A 26,248-nucleotide genomic window follows, 5' to 3' on the forward strand; every position below is an offset into this window, starting at 1 on the left:
CTGTAGAACAGTACGGTCCAGTAATTGCATAACATAACACTCCATTATCTTTTTTTACTAATGGAAAATACAGAAAATTTTGCTTAAATCAAAAGATGAACTTACATATTTGGCAATAAAATAGGCATTGGCTTTGGACAGGATGGATGCCAACTTTTTTCTACTCTTCCCATGGCAAGACAAAGGCATCATGGCCGTGAACTAATGTTATTTACTTTCAAGTCAAGAATAACATGATGCCAGTAGAAGATTTAAGAATAGTGCAACCTTCTGTTTTATTTCAAATTATTTTTAAGGATAGGTCGAACCCCGCCTTTAGCTTTTTTAGGGCAAGTAAGTCTTTTATACCCAACATCAAGGTAAATGCAACAGACCTGTTACTAAGTAACAGGTCTATTGCATTTGCCTTGATGTTGGGTACATATAAAGTCAGAAAGAGCCTAACGTTTTAGGCTCGAGACTACACAATGAGGTTCACAGTATGCAGTAGACCAAAGAGTAACTATGCTGAAAATATTTGATCTTGCCTATATTCCCCCCTTCTTTCACAGGCTGGCCCTTAACAATAATTTCTGAACCAACTTTCACTCTTGTTTTGATTTGTTTCTTCTTTTGTGTTTCTTTTTCTCCAACATTCTTTCCCTATCCTTGAAACCCTCTTCTTTCACATGTTTTCTTTTTGCCCCCCCCCCCACACTAACTGTTTTCTTCTCCATCTTATATATATTTCCTCTTTCCAGCTTTCAACTCTATCCCTTTTGTAGATATTTTTATTTTAACCTTAATGTAAATATTTCCATAAAAGTAAAACATTTTCGTTTCTGAGTGGTTATACGGTACACACGTTATATACGTTAGCTTATTTTGTTTAGATGTCTTAAAGTAAACATTCAAGTATATATTATTTTCTCTTTGGGGACCTTGCGTTAACAAGCCCAGCTTCTTTAAGTAGCTATGTGCGAATACGGGCATCGCGAGCGCTGTTTTTTGGTGACACGGTTTTCTCGCGGGTTTTGCTACGAGTGGCATCGCCTCTGTCTGGGGTGGCTCATTGAAAATGGGGTTTAATGCGCATGCGCACATAGTAGGTGCAATCTCGTGCCTTTTAACAGACAGCTGAAGATGTGCTCTTTCTGTACATATAAGTTTCAATGTGGATACTCGCCTGTAAAGTGTGGATATCGGAGCTTGAAAGTTCATCAAATTTTTGGACGCGGAAATGTTCGAAATTTTTTTATGGTAAGTAAAACAAGAATCCGATTAGGTATACAATTTGACTGGAAATATATTTGAATTATCAAAAAATCCAAACTTACGCGATTCTGATGCTGCGCAGTCCAGATATAAGAGATGCCAGCTACCCTTGTCACAGCCGTCTCTCGGCAGTCGAGCTGTCTGATCCGATGCGCCTGCGGTTGGCAGGGCGATGCTACCCTTGTCACAGCCGGTCTCTCGGCAGTCGAGCTGCCCGATGCGCCTGCGGTTGGCAGGGTGATGGGAGCGGTCGATAGTGAGTCGTTCATGCTGGATTGAACTAGATCGTAAATTGCTTACTTGATGATTATGTTGTGCCTTTTTGGGGAAATCTCTGTCATTATACCGTAGATAATTATTCTGATATTGATTTTAATACATACATTTGTCACAGAAAGATTTTATCATCCCAAGGTTATGTGACTCAAGTCAAGAGTCTAGTCTAGGTGGTTGATTATCGTTTCATTTGGAAACTGGATTTGCTTTTGACAGTGGAATATCAATGTTGACTTTTCTAAAATTAAATTCATGGGTGGAAATCCCAGGGGGACACGTCCCCCTACCCAAAATAATAGGGGGACATGTAACAATAATACATTTTTTTTTCTTTCTTTTTTTCTTTTTTGGTCAAACTTTTTGGGTTAAAATGACCTTACAACAGTTTGGGGATAAACTTTTTTTTTTAACTTGTCAGAGTTGCCGGCATCCATAGGCGGCGAAAGCTGGGGGAAGTGTACCCCCCCCCCTTAATTTGAGGTGGGGGACGATCCCCCCCACCTCAATTTTTTTTTTTTGATAACCTTTTTTTTCTTTTCTTTTCTTTTTTGCTTGTCAAATTTAGTTTTCTGCGTCCCCTATAATTTTTGGTTGATAACCTTTGGTGTATTTTTTTGATTATCAAAATAATTTGGTGGTCCCCCCTAAAATTGTTGGCTTTCGCCGCCGATGCCAGCGTCCCCCTACCTTTGGGGCCAATTTCCGCCCATGATTAAAATGCAAAAAATTTGTTGTTTAATTTTTCACTCTCAGAGGAAATATTTCACTTCCACATGGCTCTATTGTCTATTTTTTTTTCTATTTTATTATAATTATTATTTTTTTTTCAAGAAGGGTGCAGGGGGGGGTTGTGTTCATAAGTTGAAATGGGGATGGGATTTGTATAAGTTTTTGTGTCACTTTTGTTCTCTTGTTTTGAGTGTTGGAGCTTTGATGCCTGTTTTTGTTGCTGTTCAGAGCTTTATTTATGTGCAGTGATTTCACGCTAGAATATGAACTTATTTTTCATTAAAAAAGGAGTGCTCGAACATGGCCTTTGTTGTAATCATACATATCTAAGAAATGCATATATTAAAGCTTAATTTTTATGTTTCCTTCTTGATACTTGAATTACATGCAATGCTACATCTTACACCCTCAGACTCTGCTGCTCATCCTTCCTAAAAAAAAATTGTAATCGAATGCCCACGGTCTCCAAAATGAAAGCTACATTATCCATCTATAAACAAATTGTTGAAACAATAAAATACATAAAGAATTGGTGAAACAATCAAATACATCAGAAAAGCACACTTGTATTTTTACCATACAAAGTACATGTACAAAAGGAATGATATTTTTCATTTGTAAAAAAAAGACCCCATACATACACGTACACAATACTAAAGTTGAAAAGAGCTAATTGTAATCTATATCAGAAAAACAAAGAAATACATTAGAAATTACAAAAACAATACTTTAAACAAATTCATTTAGGAAATTATCTACATGATGCTGTTTTGATGCCAACTAAATTATATACAAATTATCTCTCATTATCACCTTCATTTGGCAAAAAAAAAGAGGCGAGTAATTGTAATTTGCATAATTAATTAGAATTAATTAAAAGAAATTATTTTACACATAATAAGAAGAAAAATTACCAAGTGAAATGATTACACATCAATTGAGTTTTCTTTCACCTTTCCATTGATACCTAAATTACTTCAAAGGGCTCAAAAACAAAGAAGTTAGAGCCCGTTGAAGACTTGGGTTCAAAATGGTCACAAAATGGTCACAAAAATCGGTTATGCACTCCATTGACTTTACATTAAGACAATGACCACAAATTTGGATAAATATGCGCGACTTAAACTGGAATAACTTTATAATTTCTTGATGAAAATTTGAGTTCTTGGTATCATTTGAAAGGTCTTTTTAAGGGCTTTCAAATGATACCAAATTCATTGAGATTTGAGGATTTTCATTTTTTTTGTCACATACCTACTTTAAGGTCTCCTCTTTCTTTCTATGACTTTAGTAACAGGTTATGAAATTTACTTTGTAACACTTAATTTGTTAATGACAAGATGTGTAAATTTCATAACCTGTTACTAATAATATTAAAGTCATGAAAGAAAATAAGCTGGGCTTGTTAACGCAAGATCCCCAAAGAGAAAATTGACTTATTTTGTTTTTTTAATAATTATGTTATTTTGTTATTATTTCCTTTGTTAAAATTTACCAAGTTACTCACTTAATGTCCTGTTTGTACCAATGGATATATGTGAAGAAAGGAAATAAATAAACTTGAACTTGAAAGCTCCGCCGCTCAGCTCCGAAGACTAGAGGCTGCAGCGGGCAGACAGCAAAGCATGATGAGCTTTCCCGCCGACGGCTAGGGCCTCGCGGCTGTGCTGGGTCTGATGAACAGCAGTCAGCGGCCAGAATCAATTTCGACTAAAAAAACCTCAGTCAAAGTTACCGCTTAACGTTAGATCTATACCATGTATATACCGCATTGAAAAAACGATAATGTCAATAAACTTACAGTTCAGTTTTGCCATTGTTAATTTTCAAATTCGAACGGAATGTCAACTCGGAACGTGGTCCCACATGATCGCCCAGCAGCATATTGGCATAGCAAACAGCTGATCGGGGGGGGGGGGGCGCCGGGGAATGCGGTGGGGGCGTTTCACACGACTGTACGGTACCGTACCTACCGTACGGTCTTACATATTCCAGCTGCTCCACAAAATAAACTTCTTCTTCTTCTTATATTGGTTTGAGTGGCGATTAGTCATATTTGACTATTGTCGCCATTTACTCTATTAATAAAAATCTCACTTCTCACATAATAAAATTATTACCAATAATAATTTATACATATGTGAAATATTTTTCATGTGCATCCTTCTAATATGAAAAAGGGATGATTATGGTACAGTTTGCCGTAACTCTAATCAAAATGGCATATAAACAAATCTTCGCCAAAAACAAACCGCTAGCTTCAGCTCAGTTCCAACTAGTTGCGCTTGCCCTGTCCTTTCAAGATGCAATCATACCGTCAGCACGGTACATTGTGCCGATTTTTCGGACGTAAATGCCTAGGTCACCCATGCATAGACGAGGGGGCGCTAGTGTACCTGTGCTTACAGATGGGTTAAACATTAAAATAATTTATTTCTTCTTTTTTAAACAACAACAACAAGGCGAAAACACTTGTGGGCTTTGTTAGTTATATGTGCAGAACATATTGTATATATTATATCATACATTATTATATATATATATATTTTTTTTCTTTTCACATTAGACTTGTACAATCATATCCTTTCATATTTCTTAATAAACAATACAATATAAAAAATAGTACATCACTCCTTACTAAAACGTTTCGTTCTTGAAACGAAACGTAAAAGTGCTTTCTGTATCCCTGGATCATCTTTTTTAAATACTCCATTATTTGTCCAGGCTGTGATTCATTCAAATCTACAAGGAGCATTGATCTTTCAATTATATATTTTGGACAATGTAAAAGATAATGTCTGACAGTTTCTACCTCACGACATGTATCACAAAACCCTGTTTGATGGATCCCTAATCTATGTAGATCTTGGTTAAGACCAGCGACTCCAAAACGGAGACGATGGAGTACAGTTTCCTGTCTCCCTAGATTGCATTTATATGAGGGTAACACTGATGGTTGCAACTCTTTCAGTGCTGAGTTAGTTTTATTCCATCTTTCTTGCCAAACTATCTTACAACTTTTTGAAATAAGTTGCATAATCTCTGATAATGTTATTTGATTATGAATTTCTATTTTGTTTGATAAAGCTTTTTTTTGCGCAGGAGTCTGCTATTTCATTTCCTTTTATTCCACAGTGACCAGGGATCCACTCTAGGTATATATCTAAACCTTTATATTTGAGTCTTGTAGTAATAGTCAGAATTTCTGTGATAATAGGATCGTCTTTCCGATTCTGTAAAGATAAAAGTGCACTTAATGAATCACTGAAAATAACAACACCTGTATATATATCTAAATGTTCTATCCATTCCAGTGCAAGAATAATCGCAATCAATTCCGCCCTGTAGGAGGAGGTGAAATTAGATAACCTTTTGCCTTGGTAAAAAGAAAAATAAGGTACGTAGAAAGCGGCTGAACTAATTCCCGAAACGAAACGTGTGTACGGTACCGTATAACCAGTCAGAAACGAAAATGTTTTACTTTTATGGAAATGTGAACATCATATGAAATTAAATATATGGTTTTCTCATTGCTATAAAACGTTTTCCATACTATAAAAACATTTTAAACATATTTTCCCGGGATATTTTCCTAATAATTATGTTGCAATGATATATTTCTGGTATTTCAAGTTAATGTTCTGAACACGTTTTTAATCATTTCTAAAACCATATACATTTTAATAAATCTAAACATTTTTTGAAAACATTATAATGCTGTTTTCGTTTAGTGTTCTAATGTTTTTGATAATGTTAAGAAAATGTCACAAATATGGTATTTTATTGATGTTTTAAGTGAATGTTTTCAAAATAATACTTTTTTCATATTTACAATGATATCCCACAAACCATATAACCTCTCCCAACCCTATCTTATCCCTTTCCTATGTATCCTAATCTTAAATCATGATGCTAAAACCTATATTCTTCAGTGCGTATCAAAAAAAAAAGTTTACACTAGCTTTGAAAAAGCCCTGGGAATTAAAAAAATATACAACATGTTGGTAATTTTTTCACATATAATCTTGGCTTTGGGTCCTATCTATCCAATGAATGTAAAATTTTTGACAGAATGTTACACTTGAGTGAGCACTGTCAGTTTTTGTAAAGGTCGCAGAAATGCTCGTTTTCACACTGTGTCGAGTGGAAAGGGCGAAATGAAACTTACCCTGCGAAACATTTGTCATACATTTCCCTTGCAATTTTAGTCAATGACGGATACATTCAAGCATTTTGTAACAATTTGCCACCCAACCCTCACCCTTTTTTGTGCCAGCAGGATCTGAGGACATAACTGAATCTGAACAAAAGTTTATATCAGACATCTCCAGCAAATTTTTTTTACTAAGTTTTTATTATCTAAAGTAGGTTTACATTTCATTTTTCATTTAATACTTGTTTCTCCACACTTCTCCCAAGCTTGAAAATGATTAACAAAATGAAAATCAAGCTTAAGCCATTTGATGTAAATCACGGCTCGGTGTAAAGCAAGTATCGTCACGATGGCCTCGGTGTGTGTGTGTGGGGGGGGGGTAGGGGCGCAATGCACTCTTCGAATTGTTTTGGGCAAAGTTTAAAAAGTATAAAAGATATCTCCAAATCAATTTTACTAGCTAAATTCCACATGTTCTTCATGATTAAAGTCTTCTTTTATTCGGCATAACGTACTATATCAAAGTTCTGTGCAAATGACCATTTTTCACTAACTTTTCAAAAGTATAAGTGGTGCTCACTCAAGCGGAAATATTTTTCGACCTTTATCCTCAATTGCTTAAATGGATCTTTACCAATGTGAAAATGTGGAAAAATCTTCAAAATATTCCAACTGTATCATTGTACAGGAATTTTTCTACTTTAGTAAGTGCAACCTTTTTTTAAAGATACACATGCACTGTATATCCTACATCTATATATCCTACCATTGGTTCCTATTTATGTGACGACTTTTCAATACTTGGCAGATTACGGTTAATAACAGTTTTTCATGTATTAAACTATGAATTATTCATTTTTTATGAAAAAAGCTTAAATTTCGGTCATTCACTGTTCTCATGAATATTCATGACTGCTAAATCATGTCAGATGGCCAAACGTTTCCCCAACATTTGACGTTGGCATCATATTTTCCCAAAATACATAATGTTTTCCAAAAATTGACTTAATGTTTTCCCAACGTTGTAATGTAATTATATTTCGAACATCCAAGGAACAAAACTAAATTCCAATCTTGTATCATCGTCACTATAACTATTTTCACTATTCATATAATATTGCAACCGAAATTTTGCAGGCAATTGGGTCATGTACAAATAAAATTAATGACAATAATATAATCACGTTTGATAACATTAAAAGCTATTTTTACATTGAAAAAATGTTATTAATGTTTCGTTGATTTCTGAAAAAGAAATTATCATGAATTTTTATTTAAAGGGTTTTGTTTGACATGAACTCTTTGTACGGGTTTTTAAAGGGCAAGTCCACCTCAGAAAAATGTTGATTTGAATCAATAGAGAAAAATCAGACAAGCACAATGCTGAAAATTTCATCAAAATCGGATGTAAAATAAGAAAGTTATGACATTTCAAAGTTTCGCTTATTTTCAACAAAATAGTTATAACGAGCCAGTTACATCCAAATGAGAGACTCGATGATGTCACTCACTCACTATTTCTTTTGTTTTTTATTGTTTGAATTATACAATATTTCAATTTTTACGAATTTGACAATTAGGACCTCCTTGCCTGAAGCACAAATGTTAAAATAATGGAATTCCACGTGTTTAGGGAGGAATGAAACTTTATTTTACATGACAATGTCAAGAAAATTTGAATATTTCATATTTCATGTAATAAAATACAAAAGAAATAGTGAGTGGATGATGTCATAGTCTCCTCATTTGCATACCAGCCAGGATGTGCATATAACTGTTTTGTGAAATTAAGCGAAAATTTAAAATGTCATAACTTTCTTATTTTACATCCGATTTTGATGAAATTTCCAGTGTTATGCTTGTTGGATTTTTCTCTTTTTATTCAAATCAAATTTTTGTTGGGGTGGACTTGTCCTTTAAGGAAAAAAATACATAAGATTTAAAAAAAATTAATTCGCGCTTCGCGCTCGTATTATATAAATAAGGATTATGATATTATATGTTTATGTTGATTTATCCTTACTATAATTTGGCTAATCTTGTGTGTCCTTCCGTTTGTTTGAAGCAGCTTTTCTCCGTGGTTTTCCACTCAATAGAGCTGGAATTTTTTCTAAACATGGTTAAATTGTTTACATATTGTCATGAGGGGGGTTGTTTGTGGTATTTTGGTCGCATTATTTAAAGTTTTTTTTTACAATTCGTAACTTTTTGGCATTCCTTTTCACAGCCCTGAGTATATAGCTTCGAAGTTCCCAGTCCCTTTTACCTCTCTCGGGTCAGCGAAATACAAAGCGTGCATGCCATCATGCCGACAGTCGACCGGGTATGGTACAGATACGGTAGTACTTCCTCATGAGCTGGCTGCATTATATGCATGTGTGTGCGGCGCTGCTGAAACGTATTTATTTCTTTTATTGTGAATGATTCTGCAGTGAAGCCCCATTCTGTCATTCTAACGTATGATAAATTTGTTACTTAAAAGGCTCAAGATCTAGAAATCTATAGCCTAGCCCTAGGTAGACAGCTGGCAGCCGTCTGTTTCGAGGAGTTTTTTTAACATTTAATTTTTTTTCTCCTCGTACAGCTATCGTGCAGCCACCATTAGGGGACTTGCAATGCAATTTTTGTCTTTAATGAATAAAAATCATAAGTTAACACAACCAAAATGCAAATTAATATTCCCTCTTGGCATTAATTGCCAAAAAACGGAGAAAAATCAAGTGAAAAGGAACAAAAACAGTGACTTACCTCGGCTGTCGCGCAAATTCACTTCCCCGTTTTATCCGATCTTATTAAAGAATCCAACAGCTTTCTTCATAAGATCTAAAGTTATTATCCTAAATACTCTTATACATGTAGGCCTTTTTAAATAAAAAATATTTTTGATTAATGACCGCACATATCCTCAATTATCAAGGTTCAGTTTGAATTACGCATGACAAGTTTTCTTCTGGGTGAACTTCCCCTTTAAGTACAACATAAATTATGGCCATGAGTCCCCTGTACAAATCGCGCTAGATCTTCGGTCTCTGTATTTGGTGAATGAAGCCAACGGAGTTCAGCTGAACAACCAACATAACAGAGACCGAAGCTTTTGGTCTAAGCGGCCCTGGGCCTAGGCTACTATCAAATGCTGGTCATAAGTGGTAAGAAAGTTTTTATGTTAAACTTATAGGCAGTGTGGCCACACGCCTGTGGTTATATCCAATACTAGGCCGGTAAGCACTAAGGTACCAATCATGCAGACGCAAGCTCATAAATATTCTTAAATATTCATAGGATTAGGATGAGGATTAGGATTAGGGTTAGGATTAGGATCCTAACACTGGCATTTTCTTTCTTTGCTACACACATTCAACAAAATTAATGTCTCTAAAATTCATTTACAAATATAAATGAACTATATTTAGTATTATGTTCGCCAATTCATATGCCACTTTATTTCTGTGTGAATAACAAAATACTAATGTAGTGTGATCGTAATAAACAAGCATTGGTAAATGATTTTACAGACATGTGTTGCCAATTTAATGATTTCAGTGCTTAATTTCCTTCTTTTAATTCCTGATGCTAAATGCCAAGTGGTAACACTACACAAATGAGCTTACTGTGTGCAGATATTTTAGCTCCTTCTGCTGATATGCATCCAATATATATTTTTTTAAGGCTGGCTGAATCGTAAGTTATTGAGTCAAAGCACAAAATGTGGGCAGTTGTCACAAAGAGGTTAACCCTATTCTGACTTGGCTTTTTGAAAACAATTGTTGACTGGGGGTTTGCTGGGGGGGGGGGGGGTGAGGTCTACATCTAATGTTTCTGCCCAGTTTCATTAACACATCCTTTGTATTTTATCCTATATTTTAACAGATTGGGCTACCTGCTACTCAACGCTCCAAAATCAAACTGTGCCAGTGCTCTGTTGCACAGTTCAGTGCATGGTTAGTATTTTGACGTAAAATGTAATATTTATATTGAATGATTGATGCCGCAGTAAATCTAAATTCCAACATATGATGAAGTTGTTTGGTTGAGTCAGATAATCAACTCAGTGCTAAGTTCCAAAACCCAAAATTAATTTGCTATTAACCCTTTTATTTAAGGGCAAATTTGATCAGATTTTCTTCTGCAGATTGGCAACACTGGCATTTTTTCTTTTTTTGCTACACACATTCAATAAAATTAATGTCTCTAAAATTCATTTACAAATAAATTAACTATATTTAAACATTACGTTTGCCAATTCATTTGTAAAACTTCATTTCTGTGTGATTAACAAAATAAATTTCTTTCTATTAAACATAAAAACCTGTGAGGTAAAGTAAGAGTTTGAACACTTTATATATACACTATTACAACTACTGCTTTTAATAATAACAATGATACTATTACTACTACTTTTTTTTTTGGGGGGGGCGGGCGGCGAAAATGTTTTGCCCCCCACTTTTTCGTTTTGGGGGCGACTGCCCAGCACCCCCCCCCCACTTACGGCGCCTATATGCTGGGGGTATAAGGGTCTAGATCTAATGTTTCTGCCCAGTTTCATTAAAACATATTTAATCCTGTATTTTAATTAACAGATTCAGCTACCTGCCACTCAATGCTCCAAGGCCAAGCTGTGCCAGTGCTCTGTTGCACACAGTTCAGTGCATGGTTAGTATTTTGACGTAAGACATAATATTTATATTGAATGATTAATGCCGCAGTAAATCTAAATTCCAACATGTGATGAAGTTGTAAGATTTGGTTAAGTCTGATAATCAACTCAGTGCTAAGTTCCAAAACCCAAAATAAAAAAAATTCTAAATAGATTTGCTATTAACCCTTTTATTTAAGGGCAAATTTTATCAGATTTTCTTCGGAACATTGGTAACACTGGCATTTTTTTTCTTTGCTACACACATTCAACAAAATGAATGTCTCTAAATATTCATTTACAAATATAAATGAACTATATTTAGTATATGTTCGCCAATTCATATGTTAAACTTTATTTCTGTGTGATTAACAAAATACTAATGTAGTGTGATCGTAATAAACAAGCATTGGTAAAATGATTTTACAGACTGTCTCACTCATTTTATCACCTGTCTCACTCATCATTTCTCACTTCCTACCGCTTTCTCTCACTTCTTTTCGACATCCTGCCATACTTATAGATGATTAAGCAACCTTTCATTTAAAAAGTACAAGCAACCGCAGTCTAATGTACATTGTAAGGGATGTGCAATGTACTTACATATTTATTTCTGACCCAATACATGTAATCATAACATTTCTATATCACAATAATTGCCTCTTGACTGCTTCTGAATACACCGTGTTCTAATACATTTTTTCCATTTTATAGTTAGATTTGGATTTCTCTCTGTAATGATTATTGAAGTTCTTCCTCCAGTTCAACCCAAGATGCTTAAACTTAATTGAACCTCCTATCTATATTGAAAGAGAAGTCTGCTATGAATCAGTTGTCTAAATATATTTCATCAATAAACTGCTGTGGCTTGAGTCAGTGATGATATATAGGCAGTTAAATATGCTTGTCATCATCTAGATTGTAGTCGTACACCTGCCTGATGTCACCCTCCCAACACTTTGATAAAGAAAATGACTCCTACCCCTTGTGCTGCCACGGGTAATTGCTGCTAGTAAATTAAAGCTAAGAAGCGACTATTCATTAGGACTATACCCGTTCAAAGAAACCAAAAATCATCATCATTTTCGGCGCATATTGGGCGATTTTCATGCCAATCTCGCATCACGATCACTCTAGTAACTCATAGTTAAACAAGTGGAATGCCTCTGGCCGTCTCACCTGCATCACGCGGTTCAATATAGCAGCAGCGCTGACTTTGAATACTACTCTAACTCGCACAAGATGTTCATGATACATAACATTATTACCTTATGTCCACTTTTTTATGAACTAGACCAAAACTTACAGAGATATGATGGTTATTTAACATTTTAACCCAACTGGCCAAAGTTCATTGACCTTACATGACCTTTGACCTTGATCATGTGACCTGAAACTCGAACAGGATGTTCGTGATACGTACAAGTTTCATGAATCAGATCCATAAACTTTCAAAGTTATGGTAATTCAAGAATAATCCAATATCACACAATATCATCAATTCACTACCTTAACTTCATGTACTGAAACTCTGATGACATGTATACCTTGATGTACATGTGACTGTATGTCTAGGATTCAAAACTTATTAACTTTATGATCCAAGTTTCATGAACTTAACCTCATATATTAGATGATGACATTCATTACCCAGAATCATGATCATTCTAACATGTGACATGTCTCAAATGACCTTGAAATTGACATGTTGACCATGAATGACATTGATAATGTGACATGAAACTCTAATAGGATGTTCAGTAATACTTGATTAACCTTATGGCCAAGTTTTATTAACTAGGTCCATATACTTTCTAAGTTATGACGTCATTTCAAAAACTTAACCTCAGGTTAAGATTTGATGTTGACGCCGCCGCCGTCGGAAAAGCGGTGCCTATAGTCTCACTTTGCTTCGCAGGTGAGACAAAAAACGAGCACATGGACCCCATATTTTTAACTTCCCTACACCTTCGATATGCATTCCTCTAAAATTTAGCCGAATTTGATGAAAATGACATGGATTTTGAAAAAAGTGCAGCTTACAAAATACTCTTTAATTTTTGAGTAGATTCACGTCTTTGAAGTGTTGTTTTTTTTTCCGAGTTTTTGCATCATTCTTGCCAAATGAGGGCGCTGCTGACTCAAAATTGATACAGTTTTACCAATTAAAAGACTTTTTCTTACTTTGGTATACACTTTGTTATATATCTTGAAAATTTGATTGAAAAATGATTTAAACTCATTTGGTGAATTCGTGAGGTCTAGAGAGTCACAATTCTCTTGATTGCGCAAGATTGCATATCATTCAAATACGGCGACTTTGAAGACCCGTAGAAAAAAATAAGCACATGAACCTATTATTTTTTGCATTTTCATAATGCATAGATACCAAAGTAACTCTCTGCAAACTTCGGTGAAAATGACATGGACTTCGTTTTTACTGTGGAACGTCCTTAAGAGCATGTTTCCAGAACTCAACCTTGAATGCTATTATCATTAAGTCTACCAATGTTTTAACATAGTATTTTTATATCCAATGTATTTATCGTAATGTTAGTAAAATATTTTGTTTCTAAAATGTGTATATGATATAAAAAAAACATAGAAATAAGGATGTTTGTTGTACATTTCATTAGCACTTTGGAAAAATATTACATACTATTTTTTTTCAAAAATGTTTAGTTATTTTATTTTATGGCAGAAAGAAGCTTATTTTCACATTTTTTAAAGAAGTTTGATATTATTATCACACCCATTGCATAACATTATAAAGATGTTAGTGAATATTTTTCTCGAAAAATGATGAAATCATATTTAAAAAAGTCAAAATGAATATGTTTTTGTTACATTTTTAAAGTATCCATTGCGGCGGAAGGAAAAAAATTTTGGGGGTGTCTACCTGAAATTTTGGGATGGACACATGTCAAAAATTGGACAAGTGCAAAAAAAAAAAAAAAAAAAAAGTGAACAACCTAAATTTTTAGGGGGGGACAACACACGTTTCAATGGGGGTCCACGTGAATTTAGGGGGGGGGGGACGCAGGGAAAAAATTGAAAAAAAAAAAAAAAAAAAAAAGGGTTAGCAAAATTTTTTTTAGGGGGGGACCGTCCCCCCGCTTCCGCCGCCTATGAAAGTATCTGAAAACCTGGGAGATTTTCGGTTCTCCACCCTCCATCGGTTTCTCTTTATTCTACTCGCTTTTCCTTTCATTTTGTTCTATGCTCGCATTCCTTCACAGCAAAAAATGTAGTGTTAACCGGTGTACATAGAGAACCACACCAGTTATTTTACACCGGTGTTAAATTGGTGGTGTTAGTTTTACACCTATAGGTGTAATTACAACACCTTTTGTTGGTACATTTACACTCTTTGGTATTATGTTAAATCTCTATGGTGTAATTTTAACACCTCAGGGTGTGGTCCTCTATTAACACCGATTGGTGTCAGTTTTAACACCGCAGTTTTTACAGTGTTCATTCCTTCCTTTAGTTGGATGTTATGTTTTATTGGAGCAAAATATGAAGAAAAAAAATACAGTAGAACAATCATAAATATCGAATAACAGAATTGGGAGAAAAACGAGAGGAAAGGCCTTGAGGCGGACAACTTGGGGAAAAAAGAGCAGCAAAAATTAATGAATAATAGGTGTAGCGGGAGGGAATTCTAAAAGGACTAAAGCGAAGCATCAGACCATGCACACCTACTGCTTCGACAAGCTGGTTTAACAGAAATAAATAAATAATGATGATAAAAACAGAAAGAAAAATGACGAGCCCACATACATCACATAAAATGTACGTGAGATATTGTTCTTACACTTGAAACAAAATGCGAGCATTTGGCATTATCCCAAAGTGCAGAACTTAAAGGACACATCCAACCCGCCAAAAGTTAATTTGAATAAACGGAAAAAAATCAAACAAGCAAAACATTGAAAATTTCATCAAAATCGGATGTAAAATAAGAAAGTTATGACATTTTAGAGTTTCGCTTAATTTCACAAAAAACAGTTTTATTTACACATCCTGGTCGGTATGCAAATTGACAGACTGATGACGTCACCCACTCACTATTTCTTTTGTATTTCATTACATGAAATATGAAAAACTCTAATTTTCTCCTCATTGTCATGTAAAACAAAATTGTATTACTTCCTGAACATGTGGAAATACCATTATTTTAACAAATTATGGTAAAGTAAAGTTGGTCCGTATTGTCAAATCTGTAAAAATTAAAATATTGTATAGTTCAAACAATAAAAAAGAAGACGAAAAAGTGAGTGTAGGACATCATCGCTGAGTGTGGCATTGAACTGTTTTGTACAAAATAAGCGAAATTTATGCGTATGTCATTATTTTACCTCCGATTTCGATGAAATTTGCAGCGACATTTTTGTTTGATTTTTCTCAATTGATTCAAAGCAACAATTTTCCGGAGTGGACTTGACCTTTAAATATGACGACATGTGCTATAATGCGAACCAAGAAATGACTTTACTTCGGGCTTTACTTGTACTTTTCCTTATTTCACCTCAGCACATCTTCTCCCACATCCAAACTGTATAGGCGTTATACGCTGCACGAAAGGGCCGAGAATGCACTTCCTAATTCAGAAATGTCGTAATCAAGAGTAAAAGGAGCAAAAATAGCACTGTAAATCATTTTAAATATTAAGATCTCTTTGTTAACAAACTGGTACTTTTTATTTGCATGGATTCCATCCTAGTTTAGATTTTGGTGCGTGACCTTTGAAAAAGTGCATCGTACTCGGTCTAAATGCCTATATGAATACTGTTATTCCAACGAAGTCGCCTGAAACCAAAGGAGGAACAATGCATGCCGGGTATGCATGTTAGATTATATATGTTGTGCTGAATGAAATTCATTGAGTGAGATACTTATTATGTTCATAAATTTCTGCAAATAGTTCTTATAAATGACATTTTATTTAGGTCATTATCTAAAAATAAAATAGGTCGCTCTTCGCGCTCAAATTATGTTAATAAATTTCTACGAATGAGTCCCTACAAGTGTCCCTATATGTATCATAAAATTCCAGCTCGCGCATCGCACTCGCATTATTTTTACTTTTAAGAGATATGTCCAAATGACATATTCATAATAACGATTCACTGCTGCATAGGCGGATCCAGGGGAACGAGGGGCCCGCCCCCTATCGGTGGAGCAAAAAAAAGGGAAAAAAGAAAGAAAGAAAAAGGGGAAAAGGGGAAAAATGAGGGAAAAGATGAAGGAAAAGAGAGAAGAAAAAAGAAGAGGAGGAAGACGAGTGAATAAAATAAGGGAATTGGAAAATAAAAAGAATCTTTCATGTCACTAATCGGGGTCACTATACAATATAAAATTTTCGCTCGCGCTTCGCGCTCGCATTGCCTGTTAGGTGATTTTCATATCTTGTTCAATATGGAGTTTAAAAGTGAAGTTTGGAAGTCAATATACTAAACATATTTCACCTCAGAAATCGAACTTTCATTATTTTGTGTGATTTACAATTTATTTTTGAAAAGTGCTCTGTAAAATGTCAGTTTTATGGTATTAAAATTTTCTGCTCGCGCTGCGCGCTCGTAAAATTTTGATTTATTAGGTACCTATTATTTGAGTGTATTCCATAAAGTTTTCAAAATATCTCTTTTCAGGTCTGATTGTCAAAACGTATAATGAATAAGATATTAATCAAATTGTCCCTTTTGTTTCATCTCGCGCTAAGCAAGAGGAATAGGAAGATAGTTGTCATTTTCATATGCATGCCCTAAGGATGTCCCGGTCCTATGTTAAAATTCAAAGTATGTGCGATCCAAATCCACCTCACAATATTCCTACAAATTGCTTGAAATATAGAGCTGAAATCGACTCTTTTTTCACATCGGAATATCAAATAGTTTTAGCTCGCGCTTCGCGCTTGCTTTGATTTTCATGACAAAAGATTATTTAGAGTGCCTAGATTCTAGGTCTAAATATGAAACACGCGCGCATGTTTATTCAGATACTCAACTTGTTCTATATTTAAATCATTATCCAATGTCAAATCACAACATCAAAGATTTTCTGATCGCACTTTGTGCTCGCATTATTAATGTATAGGAAGATCCCCTTTTACACATTCTTTCCATGATTTACAATACATGAATAGAGTGTCCCGTTTTTAGGTCTAAGTCTCAATTTTTTCCGCTCGCGCTTCGCGCTCGCATGAATTGCTTAGTTATATACCTATCCCATTCACGATTACGAAAATTGATTAAAATTTTCCATTCTTTATGTAGAAATGTCAAAAAATTTCAGCTCGCGCTTCGCGGTCGCATTATTTGATTGTTATATATAATGTAACGTCTTCATGGCTATAAGTGCAAGCAGTCCTTAACAGGTACCTTTTCGATCAGTTCAAAACGTATATAAAAAATTTCTGCTCGCGCTCTGCGCTCGCATTATTAATGTAAATTTAGGCCTGGTCTCACCGCCCGAGCGTTGTTGGAGCGGTCGTGGAGCGGAGAGAAAAAATCATCACCGCTCGCTACCGTTCACCATTTTCAATTTCGGTTGTTTTTATTTTGTTTTCGTTTCTTAATTGTTTTCGATTTTCCCCAATTTTGTGAGCGAAATTCGACCCTCTCTTTTGACAAAAATTGAATAGTGTCTCGTTCAGTATGTTTAAATCTCGAAATTTTCCGCTTGCGCATCGTACTCGCATCAATTGTTTAGCTATATACCTTTTTTAAGATACAAAAATTGCTTAGAATTTCCATTCCCTAAGTAAAAATTTCGCGCTCGCATTATTTGATTTTTAAAATATGTTACGTCTCCATATAACTGCAAGCAGTCTTTAACAGTACTCTTTCCATTAGTTCATTTCTGCTCGCGCTTCATGTTCTTATTAATTATTAATTTGCATATATTTTTCAGGCTAACAATCATTGCCCAAAATTTTTAAAATTGTAAGAAAAAATACAAAAGATTAAAAAAAAAAACATTTAGCTCGCGCTTCGCGCTCACATTATATAAGTAAGGATTAAGATATTATATATTTATGTCTATACATAAGAATAAAACTAAGAAGTAACTATTAGGAATACCCCTTCAAAGAAACCAAAAATCATTTTCTAGGGGCCGATCGGGGAAAACATGGCTAAAAAGATTCCCCCCCCCCTATTGGCGAAGGCTGGATCCGCCCCTGCTGCTGGTTCGCATTATTCATTTAGTGAGATACGTCATTACGTTCATCAATTTTAAAACATACCGTATACTACTTTCAAATTCCTTAATTTCACCGGGCCTTTATCAGCATATTATAGATAAAACTGAATATGATCTCATTTTCAAAATATTATGCCTTAGTTTTGGCAGTTATCGTTTATCAAGTACAGTGCTTGGATACCAGAAATATTTATAGATGGTTGTTTTACCTACTTGAATAGACAGCTGACTTTCTGGAACTCGGTCAAGTTTGATGACTGGGTTAGCTCTCTACAAACTCAGGCGTTGTCGATGGCGAATAAGAGCAATGAACTTGACTCGCATGCCGAACCGATCTGATCGTGATCTCACGATGCACTTCTTTTTACTGAATCGTTGAGTGAAAGTGGATGCAGACCATACAGTTATATATGATGCACACTCACCGAATTGCCAATAACGGTTTGTGGTATTCATCCGCAATTATACAGATATAATAGAAATAATGTATATAGGTATAGGTATGCAGCAAAGCTCTAGCTTTATCGCGGGAGAGATCCAAAACCACCTGAAGTCATCCTGATCATCGATGTACCACATTATTTTCTAACAGTTATTGTTGATCCCGTTGTTGATAAGGTTCCAAAATCCATTTGAGTTTGTAACAGAGCTGATATGTGATTTTGTATTGAAAATGAATATGGAAAAGGTATAATGTGTAGTGACGAAGAGTGATGTTAAGACATTACACAGCAAAAACTGTGGTGTTAACCGGTGTACATGGAGGACCACACCAGTTTTTTACACCGGTGTTAAATTGGTGGTGTTAGTTTTACACCCATAGGTGTTATTAAAACACATTTGGTTGTTATATTTACACTCTTTGGTGTTATGTTCAATCTCTAGGGTGTAGTTTTAACACCTCAGGGTGTGGTCCTTTATTAACACCAACTGGTGTCAGTTTTAACACCACAGTTTTTACAAGTACTGAAAGATGGTGTGAGGGCAGTTGTTTTATGCACAACTGTTGGGGGTTTTTTAATAGTATTTTTCCTATAGTTTTAGGCCTTCTGGTATTGACTTGTTCGAGGTTGACCCGGCCAACCTGAAATACTTTTAAAAATCACAGAGTATATACATTTGCATCAATGCTTGGTATAGTGCACCTGTTGGACAAAGTTTAGTAGTAGCAGTAATAAATGACTGAGAAAAGTGAGGGAAAGGATGGAGTGTGAAAATGATAGAGAGAGAAGGGTGAGCCCGAGATACAAGGAAATCGATTTGGAAAAATATATATATTTTGTGAAGAAAAAAAATGGGCCTGAAGCAAGAGGGGGGGGGGGGTGCTTAAAAGGAGATTCTACCCAAGCAGAAAAATCAGATGAACAAAACGAAAACAGTTTGAGGACTCTTGGACAACTAAAAGAAAGTTATGAAATTTATATGAAAACTGGGGGAAATCACAAGACAAATTGCCGATTTTAGTCATGGATACACCACTAATCATTTATTTTGTTTACAAATGTATTTATACTGCAAAAATTAATCATTTGACCAATCACATGAATTTTGTAAGAACTCGAATGTTTACATTCATATTGTTGTGTAGGCCTTCTTGAAATATCTAATGAACTCATGAACTTGACTATATTTTCATACTTTTAATCACTCAATAATTATAAATATTGAATCATAAATTCATATTTTTAAGGTTGTTAAAGATAACTTTAAAGTCTGTAATAATGGAAACATGAAAAACATATCATCAAGATATCCTGGTAAGTTTTGAAGAAATAAAAAATTCGGAAAAAGTAAAAGTTTGTTGTAATGATCCTATAGTAGATACAATAAATGGCTAGTAGTACACCTATGACGTCAGCAAGTTGGCAATTGCCTAGTTCATTAAAAAAGGCATAACTTTCTTATTAGTTGTCCAATTTCCCTCAAACATTTTAGTTCTAGCTGTCAATCTGATTTTCTGGTCTTGTTGAAAAAAAAGTTATTTTGGGGAAGACTTTCCTTTTTAGAAAAATGAGAAGAAAGAATAGAGGGGTAGGGAGAAGATCTTATCTGCCAAATAAAAATAATCATAGTACTACAATACTACTACTACTAATAATAACAATAATAATAATATAAAATATTTTTATAGCGCATATCACTGCAGAAGCAGTCCCTATGTGCTTTGCCAAACAGCTATAGAGAAAGGCAAAAGTATCAATTAGGTGTGCATATCAATGGGTACAGACAATATTCATTGACAAAATATGATAGACTGCAGCAAAGAACCCTAGTTCTTTGTTTCATGCATCTGAATATCTGGAGGTGCCATAACTGCATTGGAGACCCAGGGGGGGGGGGCACTTTCATTGACGAGTGGATACCATGCGCGACCATAGGGTCTCCAAAAGCACCCTAAGCAAGTATTTTCCATAAAATGCACCCTTTAACAAGTATTGGCGTGGAAACCCTACCCTTAACAAATATTGGGAAAAAACGATACCCATTTGCATTGGCGGCGGAAGCAAAAAAATTTAGGAGGGGACAACCAAAAAATTTTTGACAAGCAAAAAAAAAAAGGGTTCTCAACCCAAAAATTATAGGGGGACGTAGGAAAATAAATTGACAAGCAAGCAAGCAAAAAAAAAAAAAAAGGTCATCAACAACAAATTTAGGGGGGACCGTCCCCCTCTCCTCAAATTTAGGGGGGACACGTCCCCCCCGCTTCCGCCGCCTATGCCCATTTGCAAGTATCCCCTGGATTGAACCCTAAACAAGTACAGCGATATTTTAATGTACGTCGGTAATTTTACCTTTACCTACATCATTAGTACGGCCCAACCTCCCACACCTCGCGCAAATCGGACTCTAAACACGTAGTGAATGATAGTTGGGGCAAAAAGTACATCCTCAAAACATTTCAGATTCTAGTTTCTTTTACACCCTCGCAAATTTGACTCTAAACACGTAGCTTTCCTACCAAAATATTATTATAGTGTTATTATTTTAGTGTTCTTGACACCCTTATTACGTTACGTACGTAACGTTCCCTAGCTATCTTGAAAAAGACATCCTTTTTACGTGTTTTTATGGTCGCGCATGGTATCGATCCACTCGTCAATGTAAGTGGCCCCCGGGCTTGGAGACCTCCTAAATCCGGAACACTGTTCAATAATATAGGATATTTATATTGCGCACATATCCACCATGTTAGGTGCTCAAGGCGCTCCTATATTACCCGGCTAAGCTAGGCGTTCACAGCGCACACAGCTTCTTGAGGAATTACTTCCTACCGGTACCCATTTACCTCACCTGGGTTGAGTGCAGCACATTGTGGATCAGTTTCTTGCTGAAGGAAATAAAATATACCCCCTATCTCAGGTAAGCTCTTATTCCAACCCCCTATCTCAGGACAGACACCCCCCCCCCTTCATCTCAGGTAAGCTGTCATTAAAATAGATGTTCACTGATGTCATGATGGAGGACAAAACAATTGCAAAACCATGAAAACAATGACATTTCATAGTCTGATGCACAGGTTTTTATTGTTTGTCCTCCAATATTGCTGCTTGTAGGAACCCTCTATACCTTAGGGGAAAAAATTGATGTTCAAAATGAGATCTCAGAACTCAATGCAGTCATGAAAAACAACAAAAATTGAAAATCTCATGACAGGTTTGTTAATGGTAAATCCTGTTAATAGTAGATTCGACTTTTGTTACTTTCCGTGATCACTTGTAAACAGAATCACAGTGGGATAACATATTATCTAAGTTGTCTAAGGCACTTGCACATGTGGTTAGAACTGAATCAATTACGTACAAGATGTCCCAAAAAAGAAAAATTAATGATCGTGGGGGACTCCCTATGTTTTTACTTTTCAAAATGAAATAAACCTGAATGAGCTTTCAAAACTAGCATGAATTTCAGGAATTTGATCCTGGGATTTGATCATTTTTTCTATGATATTTTATAACCCCCTTTTTAAATTTCTCAGGAGTTCAGAGAGAGAGGGGGGGGACAAGAGAAAGGGAGACACCCCTTTTTAAAGAAATACACCTTTTTTTTACAATTCGCGGGGACTTGTCACGCGAAATAGTACCCCTTTCCCGGAAATTTTGGGAACACGCATGTGGTCCTTGTAACCCGGAGGGGGGGGGGGGTGGGCACAACAAAAAACGAAACCGAGATTTAGCGATGATTTATCATAACTTATTCACAAATACAATAGACACGCTTGAGTGAGTAAAAACAATTTGAACAAAAGATACGAAAAACTCATATTGGCGGGGGGGGGGGGGGGGGGCGGCGGTATCGGCATTTCAAGAAGAAAATCACATGCCTAAAAACTCAGCCTTTAATTTGATACCTCAATCACGAAAAATGGTCAAGAAATTATTTCACTTCCTTCGAAACAATGCTTGTATATCCGTAATTTCATTAAACAAATGTGTTTTCACCTGTTTCGATCCCACCGAGCTATCGCACAATTGATCGCTATCGCACTTTTTCCATGGCTTTAAGTTGTGTGTATGTTTTTTTCCCGGGGGGGCCACTTACATTGACGAGTGGATACCATGCGCGACCAAAAAAACACGTAAAAAGGATGTCCTTTTCACGATAGGGCACGTTACGTACGTAACGTGATAAGGGTGTCAAAAACACAAAAATAATGAAAAAAGGGTATCTATTTCGCTAGGAAAATTACGTGTTTAGGGTCGAATTTGCGGGGATGATAAAACAAAATTAAGGATGTCCTTTTGCCCCAATACTACGTGTTTAGAGTCCTATTTGCGCGAGGTGTAGAAGGTGAGGTCGTACTAAACCAAATAAGGTAAAGCCGACGACCGAAGGACCCGTAACAATAAAACATTCCTGTACTTGTTTAGGGGTTCATTTCAGGGAATATTTGCCAAGAGTATCGTTTTGTTTCCAATACTTGTTAAGGGTAGTGTTTCACACGCCAATACTTGTTAAGGGGTGCATTTTCAGAATATGGAAATTACGTGTTTAGGGTGCTTTTCGAGACCCCATGGTCGCGCATGGTATCCACTCGTGAATGGAAGTGGCCCCCCCCGGGTTTTTTTTATTAATATAACTTCCTCATTAATCAGTTTGAAGAGTATGGAGAATCTTAACTTGAGTTTTATATACAGATTATAAGTTTATTTCCGTAATTTAGATTTTTGCTGTTGTACCCGGATTCTGTTCTGTATTTATCCCTTCGTGATTATAAGTTGTTAAAGAAATGTGAGCAGATTAATTTTAAGTTTACATTTGAAATTCATATATATTCATTTTCTCACCATGTTAAAATGTTTATGTGTTAACTTGAAACAATTAAGTTTTAATGATGTCATGTTACATATATATTTTTTACATGTGATATGAGGAAGAAATAAATATGATTTAAAACAAAAAAAATGGCTGATCGTCAACGAAACGGAGTGCCGAGTAAGTCTAAAGGCTAGCATGTAAAACCTTTTGATTTTATGAAATTATCGAAATTCAAGCCTTATTTCCAAAGAGCAGATATTGAACTTTTCAAAAAGGTGATTTTATTTTTGAAATCCAGACATCGCTCGCCAAGTGACTTTTTGGTACACTGTCTTCAAATTGTTTTTGCTCACTCATGCATGGGTAAATTAGAAATCTTTTATGTGGTACCAGATAAGGCTTTCCAATGATAGGTCATTTGTTATAAGGTATTTTCAAAGGGTATGATAAATCATTGATAAATCTCGGTTTCGTTTTTTTTTGTGGGACGCTTTGTATAGCAGACCCTCTCTCGGCCTCTCCTCGCCCCTCTCTTCCTCTCTGTAAGAGATCATGGACCTATTCCATGATGAGATCGAGAGAGCTCATCAGTAGGGAAAACGGGTGTGATTAATTTATCATCGAAATTATAGTTTCCGTCATTGCGGTGGGTTTATATCATGTTTGGTTAGTCATATCTAATGTGATTACATCCTGCAGATAATAACCAAATAAGTAAATAAATAAATAGATAAATAATCAAATAAATTATATGCATCAAATATTCACCCTCACACAAACTCTTGCGGCACACACCCCTCATACATATATTACCTTTCGAAGTTATGTTTGCCCTATATTACCGTACTGAGGGAATCACATGTAAACAATTTATTGTTCACAAGTCAGTCCTCCGCAGATGTGAGTGTAGACATAGGGGCGACGGAGCGGAGTTGAAAGTGGGGGGGGGGGGTCCAGGGGAAAAGGGCACTTGGTAACACCTGAAACGAGTCCTTTCCGATAAAAGGGGCACAGTGCACTTTCGTGAGGGGACATTTTCTTGCGTAAAAAGGGCACTTTTCAGTGTTTCAAAAAGTGGGGGCACTGTGCCCCCGCCCCCGGATCGCCACCTCTGTGTAAACAGAAAGGAAAGTAGCTTTGTAATGTCCCCTCTTGACAACATATCTCTTACATGTTTTTTCTATAAGACTGCATCTCTACCCTGAGAGGGCCACCGTGTCTTTTGCATTGAATAATTCAGCGGTTTTTATCAATACGAAACCATTATTGATGTGCTTACTTTGTTGGTGTTGATCAGTGGTGTCAGTGGCGTACCGTGGGTCACGAGCAAAAAAAAAATGAGTCACTTAGTGAGCGCTCAGTTGCAAGGTATACTGACCTAATAGAGACATTTTGAGGACGATATGTCATTAAATGGATATGTATTTCACTGATCACATAATGCGAGCGCGAATCGCGAGCTGAAATATTGTTATATTCAGACCTAAAAAGGGACATTATTAAGCACATTTTTGTAGTCATGATACGTACCTGTCTCGCTAAACAAACAATGCAATTGTTGTATATGTGGACCCCAAAAAGGGACATTTTAAGGACTAAATTTTAGGAATCCATTAAGAGTATACATATCTCACCATAGTCATCTAATGCGAGTGCCAAGCACTTGCTGATTTTACTAGAAGTATATACATCTAAACACATGAAGCACTTGTAGTCATTGTAATCATGAATGAAAAACAAATCAAATATTGCGAGCGCGAAGCGCGAGCTTAAAATTTAGAAAATTCAGATCTGATGAGGGGCATTCTAAGGCTCGTTTGTAGGAATTCAAGAAGACCATGCGTATTTCACTAACCAAATGATACGAGCGCGAAGAGCAAGCTGAAAATTATTGATATTCATTTCAGAAAAATTGACATTTTAAGGACTGCTTTTAGGAATTCATGAAGAGCAGACATATCTAACCAATCCACTAATGCGAACGTATTTACGGACAGGAAATGTTTTATATTAAGACCTTAAAATAGGGCAATCACTTAAAGTAGTCATGAAAAGAAGCATACGTCACAACATGAAACGATCGAAGTGCGAGGAAATATATTGGGTGTATATTGACTTGAAAAGGGGAGGTTTTAGTACAACAGGATTATACAGTGCGTATCAAAAAAAAGTTTACACTTTGAAAAGATCCTGTAAAATGATACATTTGTAATATCCTGAAGATTGTTCCACATTTTAACATTGGTACAGGTCCATTACAGCAAATGACGATATAACTGTCGAAAAATATTTACGCTTGAGTAAGCACCACTTACTTTTGAAAAGTTAGTGAAAAATGATTTGCGCAAATATTTGAAATAGTTATGCGAATAAAAGGTACCTTAATCATGAAGAACACATGGAATTTAGCTAGTAAAAGTGATATGAAGATATCTTCTACATTGTTTGACTTGTTTCCTTGCCCAAAACACTTCGAAGAGTGCATTTTGCCCCACCCCACTCCCCACACACCGAGGCCATCGTGACGATATTTGCTTTACACTCAGTTGGAATTTACATGGAATGGCTTAAGCTTGATTTTTATTTTGTTAGTCATTGCTAAGCTTGGGAAAAGTGTGGAGAAACAAGTATTAAATGAAAAATGAAATGTAAACCAACTTTCAATGATAAAAACTTAGTGAAAAAATGCTGGAGATGTCTGATACAAACTTTTGTTCAGATTCAGTTATGTCCTCAGATCC

At 35.6% G+C, this 26,248-nt stretch overlaps 1 protein-coding gene across 1 annotated transcript in view; it reads right to left on the bottom strand.

The window, feature by feature from the left end:
* The window catches only part of LOC121411646 (cysteine sulfinic acid decarboxylase-like), a 34,791-nt gene extending 30,634 nt beyond the window's left edge, over positions 1 to 4,157 (bottom strand). Inside the window, exon 1 of the mRNA XM_041604463.1 lies at positions 4,061 to 4,157. Within this exon, the coding sequence (XP_041460397.1) occupies positions 4,061 to 4,076 (16 nt within the window). The 5' untranslated portion in view covers positions 4,077 to 4,157. The remainder of the gene's footprint in view (positions 1 to 4,060) is intronic.
* Between the last annotated feature and the right edge of the window lie 22,091 nt (positions 4,158 to 26,248).

Source organism: Lytechinus variegatus, chromosome 3, assembly GCF_018143015.1.
Source record: "Lytechinus variegatus isolate NC3 chromosome 3, Lvar_3.0, whole genome shotgun sequence".
Taxonomy (NCBI): domain Eukaryota; kingdom Metazoa; phylum Echinodermata; class Echinoidea; order Temnopleuroida; family Toxopneustidae; genus Lytechinus; species Lytechinus variegatus.